The sequence below is a fragment of the Coregonus clupeaformis genome, chromosome 31, assembly GCF_020615455.1.
Source record: "Coregonus clupeaformis isolate EN_2021a chromosome 31, ASM2061545v1, whole genome shotgun sequence".
NCBI lineage: Eukaryota > Metazoa > Chordata > Actinopteri > Salmoniformes > Salmonidae > Coregonus > Coregonus clupeaformis.
In genome coordinates, this window is record NC_059222.1 from 41,793,995 (window position 1) to 41,820,143 (window position 26,149).

The 26,149-nt window shown below is 43.8% G+C and overlaps 2 protein-coding genes across 2 annotated transcripts in view; both read left to right on the top strand.

Moving 5' to 3' along the window:
- The first annotated feature begins 2,667 nt into the window (after window positions 1–2,667).
- LOC121548040 (BTB/POZ domain-containing protein 17-like) lies at window positions 2,668–16,507 on the top strand. The gene is given in 5 exon segments (XM_041859440.2): window positions 2,668–2,892; window positions 13,501–13,653; window positions 14,978–15,024; window positions 15,027–15,124; window positions 15,452–16,507. Coding segments are annotated over 5 exon segments (1,194 nt in total). The 5' UTR covers window positions 2,668–2,752; the 3' UTR covers window positions 16,208–16,507.
- A 954-nt stretch (window positions 16,508–17,461) lies between these two features.
- Window positions 17,462–26,149, top strand: part of LOC121547737 (dual specificity mitogen-activated protein kinase kinase 6) — a 52,277-nt gene continuing 43,589 nt past the window's right edge. The window contains exon 1 of the mRNA XM_041859152.1: window positions 17,462–18,001. Within this exon, the coding sequence (XP_041715086.1) occupies window positions 17,863–18,001 (139 nt within the window). The 5' untranslated portion in view covers window positions 17,462–17,862. The remainder of the gene's footprint in view (window positions 18,002–26,149) is intronic.

Sequence of the window (26,149 nt, forward strand, 5' to 3'; positions counted from 1 at the left end):
TCTAGAAATACAGCATGTTACTGTAGTCAGGTGTTCCATTAAAATGCTGTAAATTTGTGATATGCCACCAATTTCAACATGCCACCAATATGTTCTGTTCAACCTTGACAATTCTGTCCTGCTTGAACTTGAGAATGGGCTGCTCAACTTGTGAATGACCCCCCTTCCCATAGCCTGCTCTGACATGCCCCGAGCAGTACTACAAAATTCAAAGTGGTTGTCATGGCAATGGCCTACCGGCAGATTCATTCTACTAATCGATGGGGGTGGGGGGGTTCTATTCTATTCTATCTGTGCATCATGCAGCATCCGTTGGTCTGAATGAGAGGATGTGTCTATAGACCTAGAAGAACCAGTGTCCCACATACAGACCCCTCTTTCCTCTTTCAGCATCAGGCCAGACAGACAGAGCAGAACACGACAGGATACCACATGCTCAGCTGAGGTCAAGGGGAGAGGAGAGGAGAGAGAGACGGAGACAGAGACGGAGAGAATAGACAGAGAGAGAGAGAGGCGGAGAGGAGGAGAGAGGGGGAGAGAATAGACGGAGAGGGGGAGAGAGGGGGAGAGAACGGAGAGAGAGAGAGAGAGAGAGAGAGAGAGAGAGAGAGAGAGAGAGAGAGAGAGAGAGAGAGAGAGAGAGAGAGAGAGAGAGAGAGAGAGAGAGAGAGAGAGAGAGAGAGAGAGAGAGAGAGAGACGGAGAGAATAGAGACAGAGAGAGAGAGAGAGAAGAAAAGTACTTTCTGTAAGAGAAGAAGAAGAGAAGAGAAGAGGAAGAGAAGTAAGAGGAGAGATGTCTGTGGCCCTTCCCAGACCCAGAGGGCCCCTGGCCCAGATCAACCTCATGGGGATGCTGTTGTTGTCTCTCTGTCTCCACACCGGCCCCGTCACTGGAGGTAAGGCCACCCAACACCACCACTGTCTGTCTGTTCCCATTGACAACTCACCTTGCCGGGCAGGATGACCCAGAAGCACAGGGGGTAGAATTGAGATAACAAAACACTTCAGTGTAATGTATTGTAGAGGGTCATTTTAGGTGCACATAAACCTTTGGGGTATAGAAAATGTAACAGTTGGAGTGTTTGATTTGTAGTTTGTATTTGTTTGATCATTTATACAGGGGGACTTATTTTTAATTTCTTTGATACAGTAGTATGACTATGAACCCTCCTGCTGTTTAGCTTGAGCTATTATTTACTTTGAACACAATACTGCAAATGAGGGCAGTTTACAATATATTTAGGAACTGATACATTCAACTTTAAAACCAGGTTTAAGATAATTAGTCTAGTCTTACAGTAATTTATACTGTCAACCTCATGCCTGTGTGAATCACTACTGGTGGAGACTTTGCAGTGCACTTTGCAGTGCATTAAAGCTGTGACCGAGAGAATGAAAAACAGCTTCTATCTCAAGGCCATCAGACTGTTAAATAGCCATCACGAGCACATTAGAGGCTGCTGCTGCCTATTGAAATCTCTGGCCACTTTAAGAAATGGAACACTAGTCACTTTATTCATGTTTACATATCTTGCACTACTCATCTCATATGTATATACTGCATTCTATTCTATAATATTCTACTGTATCTTAGTCCATGCCACTCTGTCATTGCTTGTCCATATATATATATATATATATATATATATATATATATTCTTAAATTCCATTCCTTACTAGTTTTGTGTGTATTGGGTATATGTTGTGAAATTGTTAGATATTACTTGTTAGATATTACTGCACTGTCGTAGCTAGAAGCAGAAGCATTTCGCTACACCCGCTATAACATCTGCTAAACATGTGTATGTGACAAATGAAATGTGATTTGAGTTAAAGTGTACGCTGACATAATTGTTCATCACAACTGGTGGAGATGTAAAGTGTATGTTGACATAATAGTTCTGTGTTTTTTGTTCCTTTTTCTTCCGGAAAAGGAAGTTTGACCAACAGACTTAGAAGAAAAAGAGGAACTCACTCTGACAAATTAATAAAAAGCTCAAATAGATCCTCAATTCAAATCATATACAGTCTCTGAGTCCCATTTGAATCTGGTCAGGGCATGTACCATAGCCTATATTAGCAGTACATGAATCAAAGTTGAATTAAAAGCTGACCTACAATCACCCACACAGTGTGCACAGCTACAATGATTGATCCCATGGATTGGGACTCTACCCCCTCATGCCAATAGCCATGGTGAAGGTTGAGGGGCCATAGATTGTCCTGTGTCTGTATTTAACGACCACCCCTACCCCCTCCTCCTCCCTTCCCTATTCATGGTGAGGGGGCCCATGCCATCTCCTGCGGCTCTATCTCAAGGGCAATAGCACCACTTTTCAACCTCATATTCATTATCTCCAGCACCATACCAGTGTCTACAAGTGTGAAAATGGCACATTTGTTAGGTTTTGTAGCAAAAATAGTTAAACCATAGAACGTAGAAACACACCATTTTCATTTCCCTTTAAACCCTAAAACTGTACAATAAAGTGTTGTTCCTCTTTTGGGCCCAATGAAGGCTGAGGAGATCCAGAATGATGGCGGTGACACCATGAGCCACTCCCTGGCCCTGGTGCAGCGTCTCGAGGCCCTGGTGACTCAGGGGAACGGCAGCGACGTGTCCCTCAGGGTTCAGGTAGGCAGCTAGCCTAGAGGGTTTAGCAAAGTGGGCCAGAAAAATGACAAATCGCAGTGTCTCTGTGACATTTGAAACCCCCCAAAAAAGTAATCTCCCTCCAGACGGTGGAGGTGATGAAGGTGATCCAGGCCCACTCCCTGGTGCTGTCCCTGCAGAGCCCTGTATTTGAGGAGCTGCTGCTCGGGCGTAACGGCACCACCCTGGTCCTACTGGAGACCGCTGAGTGTGCTGAGGTCTTCGACAAGTTCATCAGGTAACGATTCACTTACAAAGCACGTTTCTGGTATCTAAGGCGCCATGTTGAGGGAGAGCGTTGAGTGTGCTGCCGTCTTTGATAAGTTCATCAGGTGAAAAGGGAGACATAAACACAGTGTGCTGCCGTCTTCAACAGGTTCATTAACAATAATAATCATTTGGTGGGTGCTTATATTTGTCCTATTTCACAGGTGTGTATTAATACACATGTGAATTGGAAATGTGTTTTTTGCATATCCCAACACCCCGAGACACCCTCGGAGAGTGGGGACACGGCCAGGGTCAGCCATTATCAACGGTGACCCTGGAGCAATTAGGGTTATGTGTCTTGCTCAAGGGCACATCAACAGATTTGTCACCTTGTCGGCTCGGGGATTTAAACCAGCGACCTTTCGAGGAAGTAAGTAATAAGTCAGAGGGAATTATATTCTGAGGAATTCCCCTCCTGACAAGTAATACACAGTTCAGGGTTCATGGGGGGGGGAAAGCAAAAAGAGGGAGGGGTTTAACTGTAGATGTCACTCTATTATTTTAGACTGTATACTGTATATGTACAAACAGTTTTACTGTATATTTATATATAGCCATCTAGTGGGTGTACTTGGTAACTGCAACCTCGTGACTGATTCAGTACTTGTCTCGGAAATCCCAGACCTACAGTCTATGCTGTATTCCAGTGGAGGCGGGTGGGAGGAGCTATAGGAGGACGCACGGTCGGTGGGTGTGTTACTATATCTATGAGTAAGTAATGAAAACCCAAATGGTCTATGGAGGTGTCAGCACACTGATCACAATCTACTGTAGAGGGTTACTCTAGCTGGCTACTGCAACCATAGAAATATAATTCCTGCATAATTCTACTCATTGACTTGAATGAGAAAACCCGTTCTAGGAATTATATCTCTAGCTGTGCTGTGTATTGTGCAGATCCTACATGGAATAGGATATTCTACGCGGCAGGGTTTCTCAAACTCGGTCCTCGGGACCCCAAGGGGTGCACATTTGGGATTACAATACACAGCTGATTCAAATCATCAACCAATCATCAAGCTTTGATCATTTGAATCAGCTGTGTAGTGATAGGGCAAAAAATCAAAACGTGCACCCCTTGGTGGTTCCGAGGACCGAGTTTGGGAAACGCTGCTGTAGGGTGTGTAGGTCAGGGGTATTAAACTCTCACCCTACGAGGTCCGGCGCCTGATGGTTTTCTGCTCTATCTGATAATGAATTACACCCACCTGGTGTCCAGGTCTAAATCAGTGCCTGATTAGAGGGGAAGAATTAAGAAAAGCAGTGGAACTGGCGTCGAGGTTCGGAGTTGAGTTTGAGGGTTATAGTCTTGACTGTGGAGGCTTATTCTGGATGGCTAACAATAGACGACACCAGACAGCAGAACATACTCTCTTGGCTATTGTATGCCAGGTACAGCCTACTACCATAAATAGCTTTGATCTGTTGCCATTTTTGTTGGGGGTCGAGTTTCCGTCTGGGCTGGAGATACCCACGATAAAGTCAAACTACGAAAGATAAAAATAGCAACACCGTAAAATGAACTAAGACTATTCTGTGGACTCAATGGAGGTTGGATGTACTGTATTTGGGTCAAGCACAACATGATTTTCTTCAGTAAAACATAACATGTATTTGAATGATCAAAGGCTAAATGTGAGGGCATCCAACCTCCATCAAAGGCTAAATGTGAGGGCATCCAACCTCCATCAAAGGCTAAACGTGAGGGCATCCAACCTCCATCAAAGGCTAAATGTGAGCGCATGTGTGGGCCCTCCTGTAGCTCAGTTGGTAGAGCATGGCGCTTGCAACGCCAGGGTTGTGGGTTTGATTCCCACGGGGGGCCAGCATGAAAAATGTATGCACTCACTAACTGTAAGTCGCTCTGGATAAGAGCGTCTGGTAAATGTTTAGAGAGGAGTCATTACTGCACAGATATTGAATAATGACCCCCTTCTCATCTCCAGTGGTGTAAAAATTATTTAAAGTACTACTTAAGTCGTTTTTGGGGGGTATCTGTACTTTATTTTACTATTTATATTTTGGATCACTTTTACTTTTACTTCACTACATTCCTAAAGAAAACAATGTACATTTATTTTCTCTGACACCCAAAAGTTGCTTTTTCAATGCTTATCAGGACAGGAAAATCGTCCAATTCACATACTTATCAAGAGATCATCCCTGGTCATCCCTAATGCCTCTGATCTGGTGGACTCACTTAACACAAATGCTTCATCTGTAAAGTGAAGTGTGCACGTGGACATCTGTAAATTAAAAGAACATGAAAATGTTGCGGTCTGATTTGCTTAATATAAGACATTTGAAATGATTTATACTTTTATTTTTACTTTTGATACTTACAGTTAAAGTCGGAAGTTTACATACACCTTAGCCAACTACATTTAAACTCAGTTTTTCACAATTCCTGACATTTAATCCTAGTAAAAATTCCCTGTTTTAGGTCAGTTAGGATCACCACTTTATTTTAAGAATGTGAAATGTCAGAATAATAGTAGAGAGAATGATTTATTTCAGCTTTTATTTCTTTCATCACATTCCCAGTGGGTCAGAAGTTTACATACACTCAATTAGTATTTGGTAGCATTGCCTTTAAATTGTTTAACTTGGGTGAAACGTTTTGGGTAGCCTTCCACAAGCTTCCCACAAAAAGTTGGGTGAATTTTGGCCCATTCCTCCTGACAGAGCTGGTGTAACTGAGTCAGGTTTGTGGGCCTCCTTGCTCTCACATGCTTGTTCAGTTCTGCCCAGAAATTTTCTATAGGATGGAGGTCAGGGCTTTGTGATGGCCACCCCAATACCTTGACTTTGTTGTCCTTAAGCCATTTTTCCACAACTTTGGAAGTATGCTTGGGGTCATTGTCCATTTGGAAGACCCATTTGCGACCAAGCTTTAACTTCCTGACTGATGTCTTGAGATGTTGCTTCAATATATCCACATAATTTTCCTTCCTCATGATGCCATCTATTTTGTGAAGTGCACCAGTCCCTCCTGCAGCAAAGCACCCCCACAGCATGATGCTGCCACCCCCGTTCTTCACGGTTGGGATGGTGTTCTTCGGCTTGCAAGCGTCCCCCAATTTCCTCCAAACATAACGATGGTCATTATGGCCAAACAGTTCTATTTTTGTTTCATCAGACCAAAAATACCATCTTTGTCCCCATGTGCAGTTGCAAACCGTAGTCTGGCTTTTTTATGGCGGTTTTGGAGCAGTGGCTTCTTCCTTGCTGAGCAGCCTTTCAGGTTATGTTGATATAGGACTCGTTTTACTGTGGATATAGATACTTTTGTACCTGTTTCCTCCAGCACCTTCACAAGGTCCTTTGCTGTTGTTCTGGGATTGATTTGCACTTTTCGCACCAAAGTACGTTAATCTCTAGGAGACAGAACGCGTCTCCTTCCTGAGCGGTATGACGGCTGCGTGGTCCCAAGGTGTTTATACTTGCGTACTATTGTTTGTACAGATGAACGTGGTACCTTCAGGCATTTGGAAATTGCTCCCAAGGATAAACCAGACTCGTGGAGGTCTACAATTGTTTTTCAGAGGTCTTGGCTGATTTCTTTTGATTTTCCCATGATGTCAAGCAAAGAGGCACTGAGTTTGAAGGTAGGCCTTGAAATACATCCACAGGTACACCTCCAATTGACTCAAATGATGTCAATTAGCCTATCAGAAGCTTCTAAAGCCATGCCATCATTTTCTGGAATTTTCAAAGCTTTTTAAAGGCACAGTCAACTTAGTGTATGTAATGTTCTGACCCACTGGAATTGTGATACAGTGAATTATAAGTGAAATAATCTGTCTGTAAACAATTGTTGGAAAAATTACTTGTGTCATGCACAAAGTAGATGTCCTAACAGACTTGCCAAAATGATAATTTGTTGACAAGAAATTTGTGGAGTGGGTGAAAAACAAGTTTTAATGACTCCAACCTAAGTGTATGTAAACTTCCGACTTCAACTGTATCTTTACTTTTACTCAAGTATGACTATTGGGTACTTTTTCCACCACTGCTTCTTCCTCTCCTCCTCTCCTCCACTCCTCTCACCTGTCTCCCTCTCAATTAAATTAAATTGAAGGGCTTTATTGGCATGGGAAACGTATGTTAACATTGCCAAAGCAAGTGAAGTAGATAATAAACAAAAGTGAAATAAACAACAACAAAAAAATTAACAGTAAACATTACACTCACAAAAGTTCCAAAAGAATAAAGACATTTCAAATGTCATATTATGTCTATTTACAGTGTTATAAGAATGTGCAAATAGTGAATGTACAAAAGCGAAAATAAATCAACATAAATAAATCAACATAAATTTGTTCTTCACTGGTTGGCCTTTTCTTGTGGCAACAGGTCACAAATATTGCTGCTGTGATGGCACACTGTGGTATTTCACCCAATAGATATGGGAGTTTATCAAAATTGGGTTTGTTTTTGAATTCTTTGTGGATCTGTGTAATCTGAGGGAAATATGTGTCTCTAATATGGTCATACATTTGGCAGGAGGTTAGGAAGTGCAGCTCAGTTTCCACCTCATTTTGAGGGCAGTGTGCACATAGCCTGTCTTCTCTTGAGAGCCAGGTCTGCCTATGGCGGCCTTTCTCAATAGCAAGGCTATTCTCACTAAGTCTGTACATAGTCAAAGCTTTCCTTAAGTTTGGGTCAGTCACAGTGGTCAGGTATTCTGCCACTGTGTACTCTCTGTTTAGGGCCAAATAGCATTCTAATTTGCTCTGTTTTTTTTGTTAATTCTTTCCAATGTGTCAAGTAATTCTCTTTTTGTTTTCTCATGATTTGGTTGGGTCGAATTGTGTTGCTGTCCTGGGGCTCTGTTTATGTTTGTGAACAGAGCCCCAGGACCAGCTTGTTTAGGAGACTCTTCTCCAGGTTGATCTCTCTGTAGGTGATGGCTTTGTTATGGAAGGTTTGGGAATCGCTTCCTTTTAGGTGGTTGTAGAATTTAACAGCTCTTTTCTGGATTTTGATAATTAGCGGGTATAGGCCTAATTCTGCTCTGCATGCATTATTTGGTGTTTTACGTTGCACACTGAGGATATTTTTGGAGAATTCTGCATGCAGAGTTTCAATTTGGTGTTTGTCCCATTTTGTGAACCCCAGACCTCACAACCATAAAGTGGCGCCGGAGAAGATGGCTGCCGTTTTACAGCCCTCTAACCAATTGTACTATTATGCGTGTTTTTTCGCGTTATTTGTAATTTATTCTGTACATAATGTTTCTGCCACCATCTCTTATGACCAAAAAGAGGTTCTGGATATCAGGACAGCGATTACTCACCTCGTATTGGACGGAAAAAATGTATTCAACGAGCCGGAGGCGAAGGATATCCTACAGACACCCGACAAGGCCCAAATCCCTGTCATTCGCATGAGAAAGAGACAGATATATCATGGACGTACGTCGGGGTGCCTTGTAAGGATCCGACGGCGAGTGAGTAAACTGCCTCTTCCATCAATCCTATTAGCCAATGTTCAATCATTTGAGAACAAATTGGACGACCTGAGATTTAGGTTATCCTACCAACGGGACATTAAAAACTGTAATATCTTATGTTTCACCGAGTCATGGCTGAACGACGACATGGACAACATACAGCTGACGGGATATACGCTACATCGGCAGGATAGAATGGCTGACTCCGGTAAGACAAGGGGTGGCGGTCTGTGTATATTTGTAAACAACAGCTGGCCTCCCGAGTGGCGCAGTGGTCTAAGGCACTGCATAGCAGTGCTAGCTGTGCCACTAGAGATCCTGGTTCGAATCCAGGCTCTGTCGTAGCCGGCTGCCACCGGGAGACCCATGGGGCGGCGCACAATTGGCCCAGGGTATGGGAGGGAATGGCCGGCAGGGATGTAGCTCAGTTGGTAGAGCATGGTGTTTGCAACGCCAGGGTTGTGGGTTCGATTCCCACGGGGGGCCAGTATGAAAAAAATAATAATAATCTATGCACTCACTAACTGTAAGTCGCTCTGGATAAGAGCATCTGCTAAATGACTAAAATGTAAAATCTAATACTAAGGAAGTCTCAAGGTTTTGCTCGCCTGAGGTAGAGTATCTTATGATAAGCTGTAGACCACACTATTTACCAAGAGACTTTTCATCTATATTTTTCGTAGCTGTCTATCTACCACCACAAACCGATGCTGGCATTAAGATTGCACTCAATGAGCTGTATAAGGCCATAAGTAAACAGGAAAACGCTCATACAGAGGCAGCGCTCCTAGTGGCCGGGGACTTTAATGCAGGGAAACTTAAATCCGTTCTACCTAATTTCTACCAGCATGTTAAATGTGCAACCAGAGGGAAAAAAACTCTAGACCACCTTTACTCCACACACAGAGATGCATACAAAGCTCCATTTGGCAAATCTGACCATAACTCTATCCTCCTGATTCCTGCTTATAAGCAAAAACTAAAGCAGGAAGCACCAGTGACTCGGTTAATAAAAAAGTGGTCAGATGATGCAAATGCTAAGCTACAGGACTGTTTTGCTAGCACAGACTGGAATATGTTCCGGGATTCTTCAGATAGCATTGATGAGTACACCACATCAGTCACTGGCTTCATCAATAAGTGCATCGATGACATCATCCCCACAGTGACCGTACGTACATACCCCAACCAGAAGCCATGGATTATAGGCAACATCCACACTGAGCTAAAGGGTAGAGCTGTCGCTTTCAAGGAGCGGGACTCTAACCCGGATGCTTATAAGAAATCCCGCTATACCCTCCGACGAACCATCAAACAGGCAGAGTCAATACCTGACAAAGATTGAATCGTACTACACCGGCTCTGACACTCGTTGGATGTGGCAGGGCTTGAAAACTTTTACAGACTACAAAGGGAAGCACAGCCGCGAGCTGCCCAGTGACACAAGCCTACCAGACGAGCTAAATCACTTCTATGCTCGCTTCGAGGCAAGCAACATTGAAGCATGCATGAGAGCACCAGCTGTTCCGGATGACTATGTGATCACGCTCTCCGTAGCCGATGTGAGTAAGACTTTTAAGCAGGTCAACATTCACAAGGCCGCAGGGCCAGATGGATTACCAGGACGTGTACTCCGAGCATGTGCTGACCAACTGGCAAGTATCTTCACTGACATTTTCAACATGTCCCTGACTGAGTCTGTAATACCAACATGTTTCAAGCAGACCACCATAGTGCCTGTGCCCAAGGACATTAAGATAACCTGCCTAAATGACTACCGACCCATAGCACTCACGTCTGTAGCCATGAAGTGCTTTGAAAGGCTGGTCATGGCTCACATCAACACCATTATCCCAGAAACCCTAGACCCACTCTAATTTGCATATCGCCCCAGCAGATCCACAGATGATGCAAACTCTATGGCACTCCACACTGCCCTTTCCCACCTGGACAAGAGGAACACCTATGTGAGAATGCTGTTCATTGACTACAGCTCAGCGTTCAACACCATAGTGCCCTCAAAGCTCATCAGTAAGCTAAGGACCCTGGGACTAAACACCTCCCTCTGCAACTGGATCCTGGACTTCCTGACGGGCCGCCCCCAGGTGGTAAGGGTAGGTAACAATACATCTGCCATGCTGATCCTCAACACGGGGGCCCCTCAGGGGTGCGTGCTCAGTCCCCTCCTGTACTCCCTGTTCACCCATGACTGCATGGCCAGACTTGACTCCAACACCATCATTAAGTTTGCTGACGACACAACAGTGGTAAGCCTGATCACCGACAACGATGAGACAGCCTATAGGGAGGAGGTCCGAGACCTGGCTGTGGGGTGCCAGTATAACAACCTCACTCTCAACGTGATCAATACAAAGGAGATGATTGTGGACTACAGGAAAAAAAAGAGGACCGAGAACGCCCCCATTCTCATTGACGGGGCTGTAGTGGAACAGGTTGAGAGCTTCAAGTTCCTTGGTGTTCACATCACCAACGAACTATCATGGTCCAAACACACCAAGACAGTCGTGAAGAGGGCACGACAAAGCTTATTCCCCCTCAGGAGACTGAAAAGATTTGGCATGGGTCCTCAGATCCTCAAAAAGTTATACAGCTGCACCATCGAGAGCATCATGACTGGTTGCATCACCGCCTGGTATGGCAACTGCTCGGCCTCAGACCGCAAGGCACTACAGAGGGTAGTGCGTACGGCCCAGTACATCACTCGGGCCAAGCTTCCTGCCATCCAGGACCTCTATACCAGGCGGTGTCAGAGGAAGGCCTTCAAAATGGTCAAAGACTCCAGCCACCCTAGTCATAGACTGTTTTCTCTGCTACCGCACGACAAGCGGTACCGGAGCGCCAAGTCTAGATCCAAAAGGCTTCTCAACAGCTTCTACCCCCAAGCCATAAGACTCCTGAACAGCTAATCATGGCTACCCGGACTATTTGCATGAGATGTGAGATGCGGTGTGGATGAACGGATGATCTCCGCATGTATATTTCCCACCGTAAAGCATGGAGGAGGAGGTGTTATGGTGTGGGGGTGCTTTGTTGGTGACATTGTCTGTGATATATTTAGAATTCAAGGCACACTTAACCAGCATGGCTACCACAGCATTCTGCAGCGATACGCCATCCCATCTGGTTTGGGCTTAGTGGGACTATGATTTGTTTTTCAACAGGACAATGACCCAACACACCTCCAGGCTACCAAGGAGGAGAGTGATGGAGTGCTGCATCAGATGACCTGGCCTCCACAATCCCCCGACCTCAACCAAATTGAGATGGTTTGGGATGAGTTGGACTGCAGAGTGAAGGAAAAGCAGCAAACAATTTCTCAGCATATGTGGGAACTCCTTCAAGACTGTTGGAAAAGCATTCCAGGTGAAGCTGGTTGAGAGAATGCCAAGAGTGTGCAAAGCTGTCATCAAGGCAAAGGGTGGCTATTTGAAGAATCTCACATATAAAATATATTTTGATTTGTTTAACACTTTTTTTGGTTACTACATGATTCCATATGTGATCGTTCATCATTTTCATTATTATTCTACAATGTAGAAAATACAAATAAAGAAAAACCCTTTAATGAGTAGGTGTCTTTTGACTGGTACTGTATATATATATATATATATATATATATATATATATATACATACATGTGTGTGATGGGATGTATAGACATTATTGACAGTATATTAATGCAATATTAGTATATCTGTAGAATATGTGGATAGAATAGTATATGTAGGTGTTCTAAAACTTTTGACAGGTAGTGTTGTGTATATGTTGAAGAGGGTGGCAGACCCTCATGCCAAATTGAGTAAAACGTTTTTTGAAGTCAAAGCATGAGAAGAGTTTGCCTTTGTTTTGGTTTGTTTGTTTGTCAATTAGGGTGTGCAGGGTGAATATGTGGTCTGTCGTACGGTAATTTGGTAGAAAGCCAATATCACATTTGCTCAGTACATTGTTTTCACTGAGAAAATGTACGAGTCTGCTGTTAATGATAATGCAGAGGATTTTACCAAGGTTGCTGCTGACGCATATCCCACGGTAGTTGTTGGGGTCAAATTTGTCTACACTTTTGTGGAATGGGGTGATCAGTCCTTGGTTCCAAATATTGGGGAAGATGCCAGAGCTAAGGATGATGTTAAAGAGTTTAAGTATAGCCAATTGGAATTTGTGGTCTGTATATTTGATAATTTCATTGAGGATACCATCAACACCACAGGCCTTTTTGGGTTGGAGGCTTTGTATTTTGTCTTGTAGTTCATTCAATGTAATTGGAGAATCCAGTGGGTTCTGGTAGTCTTTAATAGTTGATTCTAAGATTTGTATTTGATCATGTATATGTTTTTGCTGTTTGTTCTTTGTTACAGGGCCAAAAAGAGTGGAGAAGTGGTTTACCCATACATCTCCATTTTGGATAGATAACTCTTTGTGTTGTTGTTTGTTTAGTGGTTTCCAATTTTCCCAGAAGTGGTTAGAGTCCATGGATTCTTCAATTACATTGAGCTGATTTCTGACGTGCTGTTCCTTCTTTTTCCGTAGTGTATTTCTGTATTGTTTTAGTGATTCACCATAGTGAAGGCGTCTGCTCAGGTTTTCTGGGTCTCTTTTGTTTTTGGTTGGATAGGTTTCTCAATTTTTGCATTCTTCATCAAACCATTTGTCATTGCTGTTAATTTTCTTCAGTTGTCTGTTTGACATTTTTTAATTTGATAGGGAAGCTGAGAGGTCAAATATACTAGGTTATCTACTGCCAAGTTTACACCTTCACTATTACAGTGAAACGTTTTGTCCAGGAAGTTGTATAAAAGGGATTGAATTTGTTGTTGCCTAATTGTTTTTTGGTAGGTTTCCACACTCTTTTCCCTCCATCTATAGCATTTCTTAATATTATTCAGTTCCTTATTATTATTATTATTATTCAGTTCTCTCTCTCTCTCTCTCTCTCTCTCTCTCTCTCTCTCTCTCTCTCTCTCTCTCTCTCTCTCTCTCTCTCTCTCTCTCTCTCTCTCTCTCTCTCTCTCTCTCTCTCTCTCTCTCTCTCTCTCTCTCTCTCTCTCTCTCTCTCTCTCTCTCTCTCTCTCTCTCTCTCTCTCTCTCTCTCTCTCTCTCCAGGTACCTGTACTGTGGAGAGATCTCTCTGTGTCTTGAGCAGGCCACCCCTCTACACAAGCTGCCCACTAAGTACCGCGTCCAGGGCCTCCAGCAGGGGGTCACCCAGTACATGACTCAGAACCTGGCCAGCCCCTCTGGACACGCAGTGGAATGGTACTTTACTGTTTATTTATTTTTATCTAATGTTTATTTAACCAGGAAGTCCCATTGAGGTCAGAAGACATCTTTCCCAAGGGAGAACTATATTTTCAGGTCTGCCTTGAGAAAAGGTAACCTCCCCCTTTATATTGTATTGTATATGTTGTGGATGTAGCTCAGTTGGTAGAGCATGGCGTTTGCAACACCAGGGTTGTGGGTTCGATTCCCACGGGGGGCCAGTATGATTTAAAAAAAAAAAAAAAAAAGAATGTATGCACTCACTAACTGTAAGTCGCTCTGGATAAGAGCGTCTGCTAAATGACTAAAATGTAAATGTTATATGAATGGAGGTCGGGGTGTCGTCTGATATACTTTACTGAAGGCACTGCTGTCAAAGATACAATTGGTAAATAACGTCTTCAGCAGAAGTCTATACATTATGAAGTCCATACATTAGTCTTTACAATAAACATTGCATTCATTAAAGGCCCAGTGCAGTCAAAAACGTGATTTTCCTGTGTTTATATATATATATTTCCACACTGTGAGGATGGAATAATACTGTGAAATTGTGAAAAGGATGATAATGAGCTGTGTCATCCCCAGGTGGTATTAGTTAATTAAGAAAGAGAGTTCCGGGCCTCCCGAGTGGCCCAGCGGTCTAAGGCACTGCATCGTAGTGTTGCGGCGTCACTACTGGCCGTGACCGGGAGTCCCATAGGGCGGCACACAATTGGCCCAGCGTCGTCCGGGTTAGGGGAGGCTTTACTTGGCTCATTGCGCTCTAGCGACTCCTTGTGGCGGGCCGGGCGCCTGCAGGCTGACTTCGGTCATCAGTTGAACAATGTTTCCTCCGACACATTGGTGCGGCTGTCTTCCGGGTTAAGCGGGCGGGTGTTAAGAAGCGCGGTTTGGCGGGTCATGTTTCGGAAGGACGCATGACTCAACCTTTGCCTCTCCTGAGCCCGTTGGGGAGTTGCAGCGATGAGACAAGATCGTAATCACGAAAAAGGGGGTTAAAAATTACAACAAAAAATGAAATAAAAAAATGAGAGTTCCAAACCTCTCTGCCAATAACAGCTAGTTTTCAGTTTTCCCCTCCCAATTCAGACCACTCTCAGACAGTATTTGCAAAATTCTTACTTGAGAAATAGCTTTTTGCTAACAATATATTTTTGTTTCTTTTTGACCATTTTTATTTAAAACAATCACAGTAAGATATGTAATTGTTACCCAGAAATTATTTGATATTGAGATAAAAACACTGCATTGGACCTTTAACAACTAGTTCAACTAGTAAAACATGGACTGGACTTATATAATGTTGACACCATTGCAGGTACCAGTACGCCCTGCGGACTGGAGACGTGGCCCTGAGGGACACCTGTCCTGGAACCTGTCCTCCGTACTGCAGAGTGGGGAGTGGACCACCACCAGCAACGACCGGCTCATGACCCTGCTGCAGCGCTCAGACCTCATCTTGCAGGTAGGCCTACTCCTGGGTAGCCTGATTGCAGATCTGTTTTTACTGTCGGGCCAACTACTTGTCAATCATTGTTTCACATTTGTCTGCCTGATCCCAGATCTGTTTCTGTTGGCAATACAGCACAAACATATATGGGAGCAGGCTAACTCCTGTGTACTACTCCATCTTATGATTATGTACAGATCCATTGAACAATTTTGAACTTGTGTGTGTCTTTGCGATGTGTATACTCTATTTATTGTGTTGTCTTATGTACTCCTGGCTGCAAAATGAATTTCCCTGGTCTGCGGGAACAATAAAGTTTTAAAATGTGACTTTGAATTTCAGAGTGAGATGGAACTTTTCACGGCGCTGGAGGTCTGGATCAACCAGAATGAGCCGGATGCTCTAACAGCGGAGAACGCTCTCAGAGCCGTCCGTTACGCCATGATGCCCCCGCGGGAGCTCTTCCGGCTGCAGACACAGTCTCCTCTCCTGGCCCGCTACCAGGAGTCGGTCCGGGACCTCCTCTATCAGTCCTACCAGTTCCACTCTGCCTCCCCCCTCCACATGGCCAAGTACTTTGACGTGAACTGTAGTCTCTTCATGCCCAGGAACTACCTCTCCCCAGCCTGGGGGAGTCCTTGGGTCATCAACAACCCCATGAGGGATGACCGCAGCACCAGCTTCCAGACGCAGCTTGGTCCCAGCGGCCATGACGTCAACAAGCGGGTGACCTGGAACGCCCTGTTCTCGCCACGTTGGTTACCCCTCAGTATGAGGACCATCTATTCTGAACATGGCTCCATGCAGCCGACGCAAGTCGACGGAGGGCAGCCGCGCATCATTATTACCCCCGCTACGTCGAGTGTGGACTTCGCCGGGGTGAGTTTCCAGAAGACGGTGGTGGTGATGGCAAGGCAGCAGGGGAACATGGTGGTGAGACATGTTTATAACTTCCACCAGAGCACCGAGGAGACTGGGGACTTCCTGGTGGAAGCCGATCTGCACCGCAAGACGTCTGAGTACCTCGTCGATGGTTCCCTCTATCTACACATCGTGGTCAAGCCGCTCTACCGGACCCTCATCTCTACCAAGAAATGACCCCAATCACTCTTTCTATGCGTCCCAATTCTCTGTCCTTCTGCCCTAAGTGTGCACTTATTCACTTCCCTTCATTCATGTGGCATGGTTGACACCATGTAAGCCAACCTCTTAAAACATCACACTCATATTGCATAATACACAATGTCAAGGGAGAACCAACCAGCCAACCAACCCCATAATGTCTGCAACCAGCCAAACAACTCACCCCATCATGTCTGCATCCACCAACCAGCCAACCAACCCAATCATGTCTGCAGCCAACCAGCCAACCAACCCACCAACCCACCCCATCATGTCTGCAACCAACCAACCCCATCATGTCTGCAACCAACCAACCAACCAACCAACCAACCCCATAATGTCTGCAACCAGCCAACCAACCAACCAACCAACCCCATCATGTCTGCAACCAGCCAACCAACCAACCAACCCCATCATGTCTGCAACCAACCAACCAACCCCATCATGTCTGCAACCAACCAACCAACCCCATCATGTCTGCAGCCAATCAACCGGCCAACCAACCAGCCAGCCAGCCGGCCAACCAGCCAGCCAACCCCATCATGCTGCAACCAACCAGCCAACCAGCCAGCCAGCCAACCAGCCAACCAGCATGTCTGCAATGCATGGAATAAATGCATAGCAGACAATACCTGTTTGATAACATTTTGTACAGTATGTCTTTATTCAAGATCAATAGGTCTTACAAGCTTTGGTTTAGTGATGTTTTAAATGCTATTTCTCTGTGATATTATACCCCAGACATTCACCTCAAAGGGTCACTCATCACACACTGTTCAGGTGCTTTGGCCATTCTGTCTCTCATGTAGCATACATAGGCCTACAAACCAAAGTACTAGAAACCATGACGAAAGCAAAATTGATTGAATGCATTTAGTCCATTTGTATAAGAAATAACACAAAGGTTATACAAATCGTGATTAGATTAGATTCATTGTCACTTTTCTGTTTATTAATAATAGATAATATTAATTATCTTAGAAAATATTTTTTTAAAAATGTGTTGGTATTATTCTCAAGCTGTTTACCAAGGAGGTTCAGAAACAGTGTTTCCTCTTCATTGACATTACCATTGATGATATCTCTTGCTTGCGGTACCATCCAATAAAGCAACATTATTCCAGGACAGATTGACTGTTGGTGTGTTTCCAACATTTTAGAGTGATGTATTACAAGTAGCCTAGGCCTTTTATGGATTATGAGTGCATACAAAGGTGTAACTTCAAGTTTCATTTTATGTAAATTATAATACACTTGAAATGAATATTCGGTATATAGCCTACAAGAAAACATGCGGATCATTTATCACACATAGCCATACTCAGATACTGTAAAAAAGTAATAAAATACTGTAACACAGTACGCATAACTACAGTATGGACGACAGTTCCCACCATCCTTTGCGCCCAAGCAGGACGAACGTTCGTAATATAGGCCAATGGCACTCACTGTCTGATCCAAGTTAGGAGCTTTCAGCTGCCAGCCGTGGCCCATTATGTAAGTGCCGCTGAGAATTATTTGCAGTGCCATTGCAAAACTACCCGTTTCCTGACCGTTTTGCAAGGTGTGCAATTGTAATATTGCTCTTTGCACGGACACACACGGTTCAGACGCAAAAAGGATCCAAGTGCATGAAGATCGCGGCTTGTATTCTGCAAGCAAGCTTCGGCGCGAGGGCGATGGAGGGAGGGAGTGAGAAAGAAGGCAAAGTCTCTAGTGCATCCCCTCCCCCCCATCAAAGCAAAGGGGAAATGTCTCAGCCAAAGGGAGGTAAGAATATTACATGCGATCTGTGCAAAACGACTGATCTGCAATCAGCAATGCATTGTATGCAATGTGCATTGCTGCAGGTTGGATATTGTCAATGCATGTTAAAGTTTGATGCGCTAAAAGGGTCAGTTGCATTTCCTGTTTAGCTCTTCCCCTTTGCAGAGTCCCTGGTGAGACGATGCTGTCTGTCTACTCTCAACATATAGTAGTTAAATGTTTTTTGCTCATGTTGACGGTATTTGCAGTCCTCTTGTACCAGGGATGTTATAGCCTAGTTAAAGCTGTTACACAGTCAACAACTCCCTGCAGACATATTGCAACGCCTTTATATAAAGCATGTACGATCACATGCACATTTCGACGAGATGTTGCCTTTGCAAGGTAATGAATCAAATGCATTTATTGCAGTGCATCGATTAACTGCATAACTGTAAACTTTGCTATTACAGTGCATGCGTTGTAAGCAGGGGGTCGGGGACACGATCACAATATGACAACATGCAGCTGTCAATTGGTGAAGTTCAGTTTAAATGGCTTGGAAAATCACACTTGAGTTCTTCAGACAATTTTATTAGTTGCAGTTTTGTTTTCACTGTCAGTGGCGCATAATGGAAATTATTGGGGCGCCTATAGACCTAGCTAGTGGCTGAGCTTTGTTCCTACAGCAATATAGGTAGACATTTAAAAAATAAAAAGCTAAATATAGATTTGCTGTGTGTAAGTCTACTGTACTGAGGTGAACAGTTCAAGAAACAGGGTAATGGGCTATTTAAAATACGAGTCTCCAAGCAAAACATCCCTGCCACATTCAGTAAGTAAAAGCTCAGACACACAGGTAGGATTGCCAAACGGTTACCTGCTGACAGTATTTAGCACCTATGATAAGTGTCTGCAGTCAATCTCTTTTGTGTTCACACAGCAAAGACCTTGGAAGTTGTTAGCCACTCAGCCTTGTTAAAATTCTACTAACCAGAAGGTGGCAGTAGAGTTGTTTGGCAACGCATTGCCGTGCATATTGCTTATGGTCTATTCAAAGCTATCTGCGCTAATGTTTCTATTTTGTAGAAAGCCCATGTTGATACTAGCCAGATGGCCACAGCTAGATAACTACCTAGCAAGATGACGAATAAATTATTTATTTCACTCTCCATAATCCCATACTGCCAGTACAGCCCATAGTCAAATGTTTAGCTAGCTAGCTAACGTTAGCATATTCGCTAGCTAGCACTACATAGCTAGCTAAGGACACTGCACTAACTCGGCAGCTAACACAGGCAGCTGTTTCATGGAAACTAGCTAATCCATTGTGATTGAATTATAATGTCAATACCGGCTACAGTGGTTAGCTAGCTTGGAGGAAGTATTTAGTGTTGTGTGGATTGCGTCTCTGCACTTAGCTAGCTACCATCCCATAGCTACATTGGATATGAAGTCAGACTGGCTCATCTATGGATGTATGGAGAAAAAAAAATGCCTTCCTTTTTCGGCCCCCCACGTGGTTCGTGCTCTCTGATTGGCTCAAAGTCAAGTTGTTGGCGATTCTACAAGTATAATCAGTAGGCTCGTCGCTACCGGGTCAGCACGCAGTAGGTACCGCTTTTGTTGTAGCGAGAGAAGGAACGGCCCCCCACTGTATTAAGTACTTGCAGTCTATTGGCAGTGAGATTCTCGTGTGTTTCATGCTGAACAGTTTCTCTCAAGGTGGACCACTGCACAAAGAGACAATCTTCAGAATCAATCTCTATAACCCTCTGGAATGTATTGCTATTGATCTCTGTTGTGCTTGATTAATCAATGAAGGTCACTGATCAATTAGAAACTCCCCTCACCTGGTTGTCTAGGTCTTAATTGGACACACATTGCAAGGACATGACAACAACCAGAAGACACTCGTCTCGTACCTCTATGGAATGAGTTTGACACCCCTGATATTTTCAGACAGTATTTGCATCTTTGAAAGTCTTGGTACATGCATGAGCGTTTTCACAACATATGCCTAATTGTCCTGTTACTCCTATCCATCGAAACTCACACATTGGATGATTATGTTCAATTTGTGTCCAATTAAGACCTAGACAGGGGAGTTCCTAACTAACCAGTCACCTTACTTGATCAATGAAGAACAAGGGAAAAGTGAAAATCCACAGACACTCAGCCCTCCATGGAATGAGTTTGACACCTATGATCTAAACCATGCACATGTCCCATAGCTGTGGGCCCTACTGCATTCCTAAGGCCAAGGCAAACATCTATTTTGACAGATCATCAAGGAGAAAAATGCATATGATTTGAATAGGATTTGCAAAGCCAGGAGGGCTGTTATTGGATGTGTCCCAAATGGCACCCTATTCCCTATATAGTGCGCTACTTTTCACCAGAACCCAATGGGCGCTGGTCAAAAGTAGTGCACTATATAGGGAATAGGGTGTCATTTGGGACGTAACCAACTTCTTTGTCATAGGATTATTGACAACATGTAAACTATATTTAGTCTCCAAATGTTTATTGAAAACATAAATACATTTGCACAATAAGCACTTGTTGTCTCTCAAATACATCATTACAGTTATTAGTTAGTTAGCTATCACATTTTTGCCATATTATCAGATGTGGTATAAGTCAAAACGCCTAAAAACACTTCAAGATACAACTAGCTGAAACAAGCCATCTATGATTCCCCACATGGCAGCTTCTTGTCATTGTTTCTGCCAATCTGATCATTCAGAATCATAATACACAGCTTTCTACCCCTGCGATGCATGCACACACACACACACACACACTCTGTCTGGCTGTGCAGGACATGACCAGCTAGTGGCTCGCCCCTGATTGGCAGCAATGTTTACCTTTACCTGTGGGCTTCTGTCAATAGAGGTGAAACGTCAACCCACACACACACACACACACTGGAGTTACAGCTAATGGTTAGGCGTATGCTTTCTATGTGATTAATACAAAGCCATATTTTCATTTATATACTCGGCTGGTTTGGGACTTTTGCTAGATTAAGACGGATCGCTGTATTCACACTTCGTTTAATCTGTGCAAAATAAAACACCTGCAAAAAACGGTTTAGACTGTATTGACATTGAGTATTTGCATTGTTAGAAGCACTGCACTCCAGACTTTTTAGTGTGAGCATACCTTGCAGATACATGTTTTCTTTCCTTAGAAAATGACTCTGGAAATGGACTAAGGACTTAAAAGGAGGTCTGGAAATGCATAAAAAAAAACTCATACCAAATGCCAAAGAATTTATCAAGAATTTGGATATTCTGCAAATGATACCGGCCCCTGCGTTAATTCTTGTGCAAGGCAAGGTTAGACCTAGGCTACGGATGGGCTTATAAAAGGGTGGCCGCCAACCTACACTTGCATGCACTTATCTTGCACAAAAATGATAGCAGGGGCCGGAGGACACATCTATTACAATGTGTGTTCCTGTAATTACTGTCCCCTGTCATGTCAGTTGGGACTAGGGAGTAAATTATCCTGTGAGTCTTTTTATTTATTTAAATTTTGCAGTTTGGCCCAAAGACGGACAGTTGTGCTTTCATCATTGTCTGTTGTACTGTACTGTGCAGCGGCACTGGGGGATGGTGATGGCAGCAAGTCAGCCAGCCAGTGGCCCTCTCAGTGCGTGTCCCTGTCCCCTGCAGCCTGTCATTATGAAGCCCAGCCTGGCCTGCACAAACACCCCATTTGTCATGCAAATAGACCCTGCATCGTTTTCAGCTGCACAGATAGTAAATTTGCTGTTTCGACGGGCCTATTGTTGGTCCCGTTCCAAGCCTATAGTGGCTTTCTGCTGCAATAACAGGAGGATTGTTCACTGCATTGTTAGCTGATGATCCACTAAGTGTGTGTGTGCATGTGCAGAGATGGACAGTATTTATGTTACATCTATTTGAAATACAGTGCCTTCATAAAGTATTCATACACCTTGACTTATTCCAAATTTTGTTGTTTTACAGCCTGAATTGAAAATGGATTAAATATATTTTTCTCTCACCCTTCTACACACAATGCCCCAAAATGAAAACATGTTTTTAGAAATTTTTGAAAATGTAAATACATAAATACAGTACCAGTCAAAAGTTTGGACACACCTATTCATTCAAGGGTTTTTCTTTATTTTGTACTATTTTCTAGGTTGTAGAATAATAGTGAAGACATTAAAACTATGAAATAACACACATGGAATCATGTAGTAACCAAAAAAGTTTTTAACAAATCAAGTTTCTTCAAAGTAGCAACCCTTTGCTTTGATGACAGCTTTGAACACTCTTGGCATTCTCTCAACCAGCTTCATGAGGTAGTCACCCGGAATGCATTTCAATTAACAGGTGTACCTTGTTAATTTGTGGAATTTCTTTCCTTCTTAATACATTTGAGCCAATCAGTTGTTTTGTGACAAGGTGGGGGGGGGGTATACAGAAGATAGCCCTATTTGGTAAAAGACCAAGTCCATATTATGGCAAGACTAGCTCAAATAAGCAAAGAGAAACAATAGTCCATCATTACTTTAAGACATGAAGGACAGTCAATACGGAACATTTCAAGAACTTTGAAAGTTTCTTCAAGTGCAGTCGCAAAAACCATCAAGTGCCATGATAAACTGGCTCTCATGAGGACCGCCACAGGAAAGGAAGACCCAGAGTTACCTCTGCTGCAGAGGATAAGTTCATCAGAAATTGCAGCCCAAATAAATACTTCACAGAGTTCAAGTAACAGACGCATCTCAACATCAACTGTTCAGAGGAGACTGCGTGAATCAGGCCTTCATGGTCGAATTGCTGCTAAGAAACCACTACTAAAGGACACCAATATGAAGAAGAGACCTGCTTGGGCCAAAAAACATGAGCAATGGACATTAGACCGGTGGAAATGTGTCCTTTGGTCTGGAGTCCAAATTGGAGATTTTTGGTTCCAACCTCTGTGTCTTTGTGAGACGCGGTATGGGTGAACGGATGATCTCCGCATGTGTAGTTCCCACCGTTAAGCATGAAGGAGGAGGTGTTATGGTGTGGGGGTGCTTTGCTGGTGCTGGTGACACTGTCTGCACACTTAACCAGCATGGCTACCACAGCATTCTGCAGTGATACGCCATCCCATCTGGTTTGGGCTTAGTGGGACTATCATTTGTTTTTCAACAGGACAATGACCCAACACACCTCCAGGCTGTGTAAGGGCTATTTTACCAAGAAGGAGAGTGATGGAGTGCTGCATCAGATGACCTGGCCTCCACAATCCCCCGGCCTCAACCCAATTGAGATGGTTTGGGATGAGTTGGACGGCAGAGTGAAGGAAAAGCAGCCAACAAGTGCTCAGCATATGTGGGAACTCCTTCAAGACTGTTGAAAAAGCATTCCAGGTGAAGCTGGTTGAGAGAATGCTAAGAGTGTGCAAAGCTGTCGTCAAGGCAAAGTGTGGCTACTTTGAAGAATCTCAAATATAAAATATATTTTGATTTGTTTAACCCTTTTTTTGTTACTGCATGATTCCATATGTGTTATTTCATAGTTTTGATGTCTTCACTATTATTCTACAATGTAGAAAATAGTAAAATACTTGAATGAGTAGGTGTGTCCAAACTTTTGACTGGTACTGTAGAATATTTACATAAGTATTCACACACCTGAATCAATACTTTGAGTTTGCAAGAAAGGCATTTCACAGTACTTGTGCACGTGACATTAAAACTTGAGCTTGAAACTTGTAGAACCACCTTTAGTAGCGATTTACAGCTGTGAGTCTTTCTGGGTGAGTCTCTTAAGAGCTTTCCACACCTGGATTGTACAACATTTGCCCATTTTATTCTTTTCAATATTCTTCAAGTTCTGTCAAATTGGTTATTGATCATTTCTAGACAACCATTTTCAGGTCTTTCCATAGATTTTCAAGTAGATTTAAGTCAAAACTGTAACTTGGCCACTCAGGAACATTCAGTGTCTTGGTAAGCAACTCCAGTGTAGATTTGGCCTTGCGTTTTAGATTATTGTGCTGCTGAAAGGTGAATTAATCTCCCAGTTTCTGGTGGAAAGCAGACTGAACCAGGTTTTTCCTCTAGGATTTTGCCTGTGCTTAGCTCCATTCCATTTCTTCTTTTATCCTGAAAAACTCCCCAGTCCTTAGTGATTACAAGCATACCCATAACATGATGCAGCCACCACTATGCTTGAAAATATGGAGATTGGTACTCCGTAATGTGTTGTGTTGGATGTGTCCCAAACATAACACTTTGACTCAAGACATTTTAGCTTTTCATTTTTAATACATTTGTAAACATTTCTAAAAACATAATTCCACTTTGAATAGTTTCTAAAGGCACTGTATGTATTTCAATTACTTCTGAGTATTTTGTAATTTGTTTTACAATGGGCTGAACTACACTCCAATGTATTTTGTAACAAGATATTTTCAAGAGCTGTTATTTGTATTTTCAAAACACTTTTCTATACCATTTCTTTGGCTCCCTTTCACCCTGCATTTGTATCAGAAGTTTGATTGCACTATGGTGTGATAAGTGTCTGCTAAATGAACTAAATTAAATGTATATTGTGATGTCACGAGAGGCTACACAGCTTTCAGCGGGATTGCTCAAGTAGTGCAAGGAGACCAGGTTCAACCAAAACAAGGATTTTATTAAAGGTCTTGGGAAACTAACGAAAGTATAACACAGTTCTGTACTCTGGTGGCTCTTTAAGGGTTAACAGTTCAGGGATGTCTCTTCCACATCCAAAATCATAACTCTCCCTCGCTCAAATAACTTTTCCCCAGTCTTACTGTATTCCACGTTGCAGCTAGTGGCCAACCCAGCAAAACGTCCTTCCAAATGTCCCACACGTATTTCCACGGTGCATATATCCAAAGGTGAGTATTTCCCAAAGGTAAGTATCTCCAAATCCTTATATTCCTCATGGAAGTGGACATGCAGCACTCTTGTCCTCCAGAGAGCCCAGGTTGGAGACCGTGTCTCTTCCCTTCCACACACTCACCCCCAGTGTGTCTCTTCCCTTCAACAAAACCTTCAGCTCATCAGCTCCTGATTGGTTTCAGCTGCGTGGGAAGATTGGCCATAGAGGGTTGGAGTTCCCGACCATACCAGCAGATGGAGCCATAGCTGTCTGGGTTTGCAGCCATCTCAGGGGGATGTAACGTCCCTCCAGGACACAGCCTCTCGTGACATCACACATCCCCCTCCTCGGGACCGACGTCCTCGTCGGGGTAAAGGCAGCGAAGAAGGCATCACGCCGGGAGAGGGCGTCCGCATTGCCGTGGTGCTTGCCAGACTGCTCTCTCTTCAACTCCTCCAACTCTAGGACCAGGGACTCAGCCTCCTGTTGTCTCTCCTTGAGTTTCTTACTGAACGCATCAGCCTTGGTTTTAGCAGAGTTTAGCTTCTGTTGAGCAGCTTTCAGTTCCTTCTCTCTCTCTGCCTCCGCATTCTTCATCTTGTTCTCCAACACCTTGTACTTCTCCTCTGCCTTCTTCTGGACCTCCTTACTACTGCGCAGGGTCTCCTCACACTCCTCGATGGTCCTGCGCAGCCTCTCCAGCTCCTCCTGTTGCTTAGGGAAGGAGCTCTGTTGGAGTTTAGCCTGGAGGATATCTAACTCTTCTGTCTTCATGTCTAACTGTTGCTTTAACAAACGATACCTCTCAGCGGTCCCCTTCAGACCAGACAGTTCTTTGTCCAGATTCTGTAGCTCCGTCTCTGTGTCGGTCTGGGCACCTGCCATCCCTATCAGAGCCCGGGCGGGAGTGAGTAACTCGGAGGATTGCACCGGAGCTTTCCCAGGATGAGTCTTGCCTCTCCGTTTCCGAGGTACTCGGGTTATCCTCTCCTGAGACTCTCTCCAGAGTGGGTAAAAGGCTGGGCAGTCTCGTCCAATTAGGGACAGGGACGGGGAGGGAATCAACCACCCCCGCCGTCGTGTGTATGGTTCCCCGTGTGCTGGTCATTGTAAGTTCAGTAATGGGGTATTCTCTGGTGTCCCCATGGACACAGGAAACTGGGAGGACTTTCCCCGGGGTCAGACACGTTGGGCCCACCAAATCCTACGCACCAGGGTGGCCCGGCTACCAGAATCCAGTAAGGCCTCCACATCATGGTGATTCACAGTTACCGGGCAGGTGGGGGGGTCG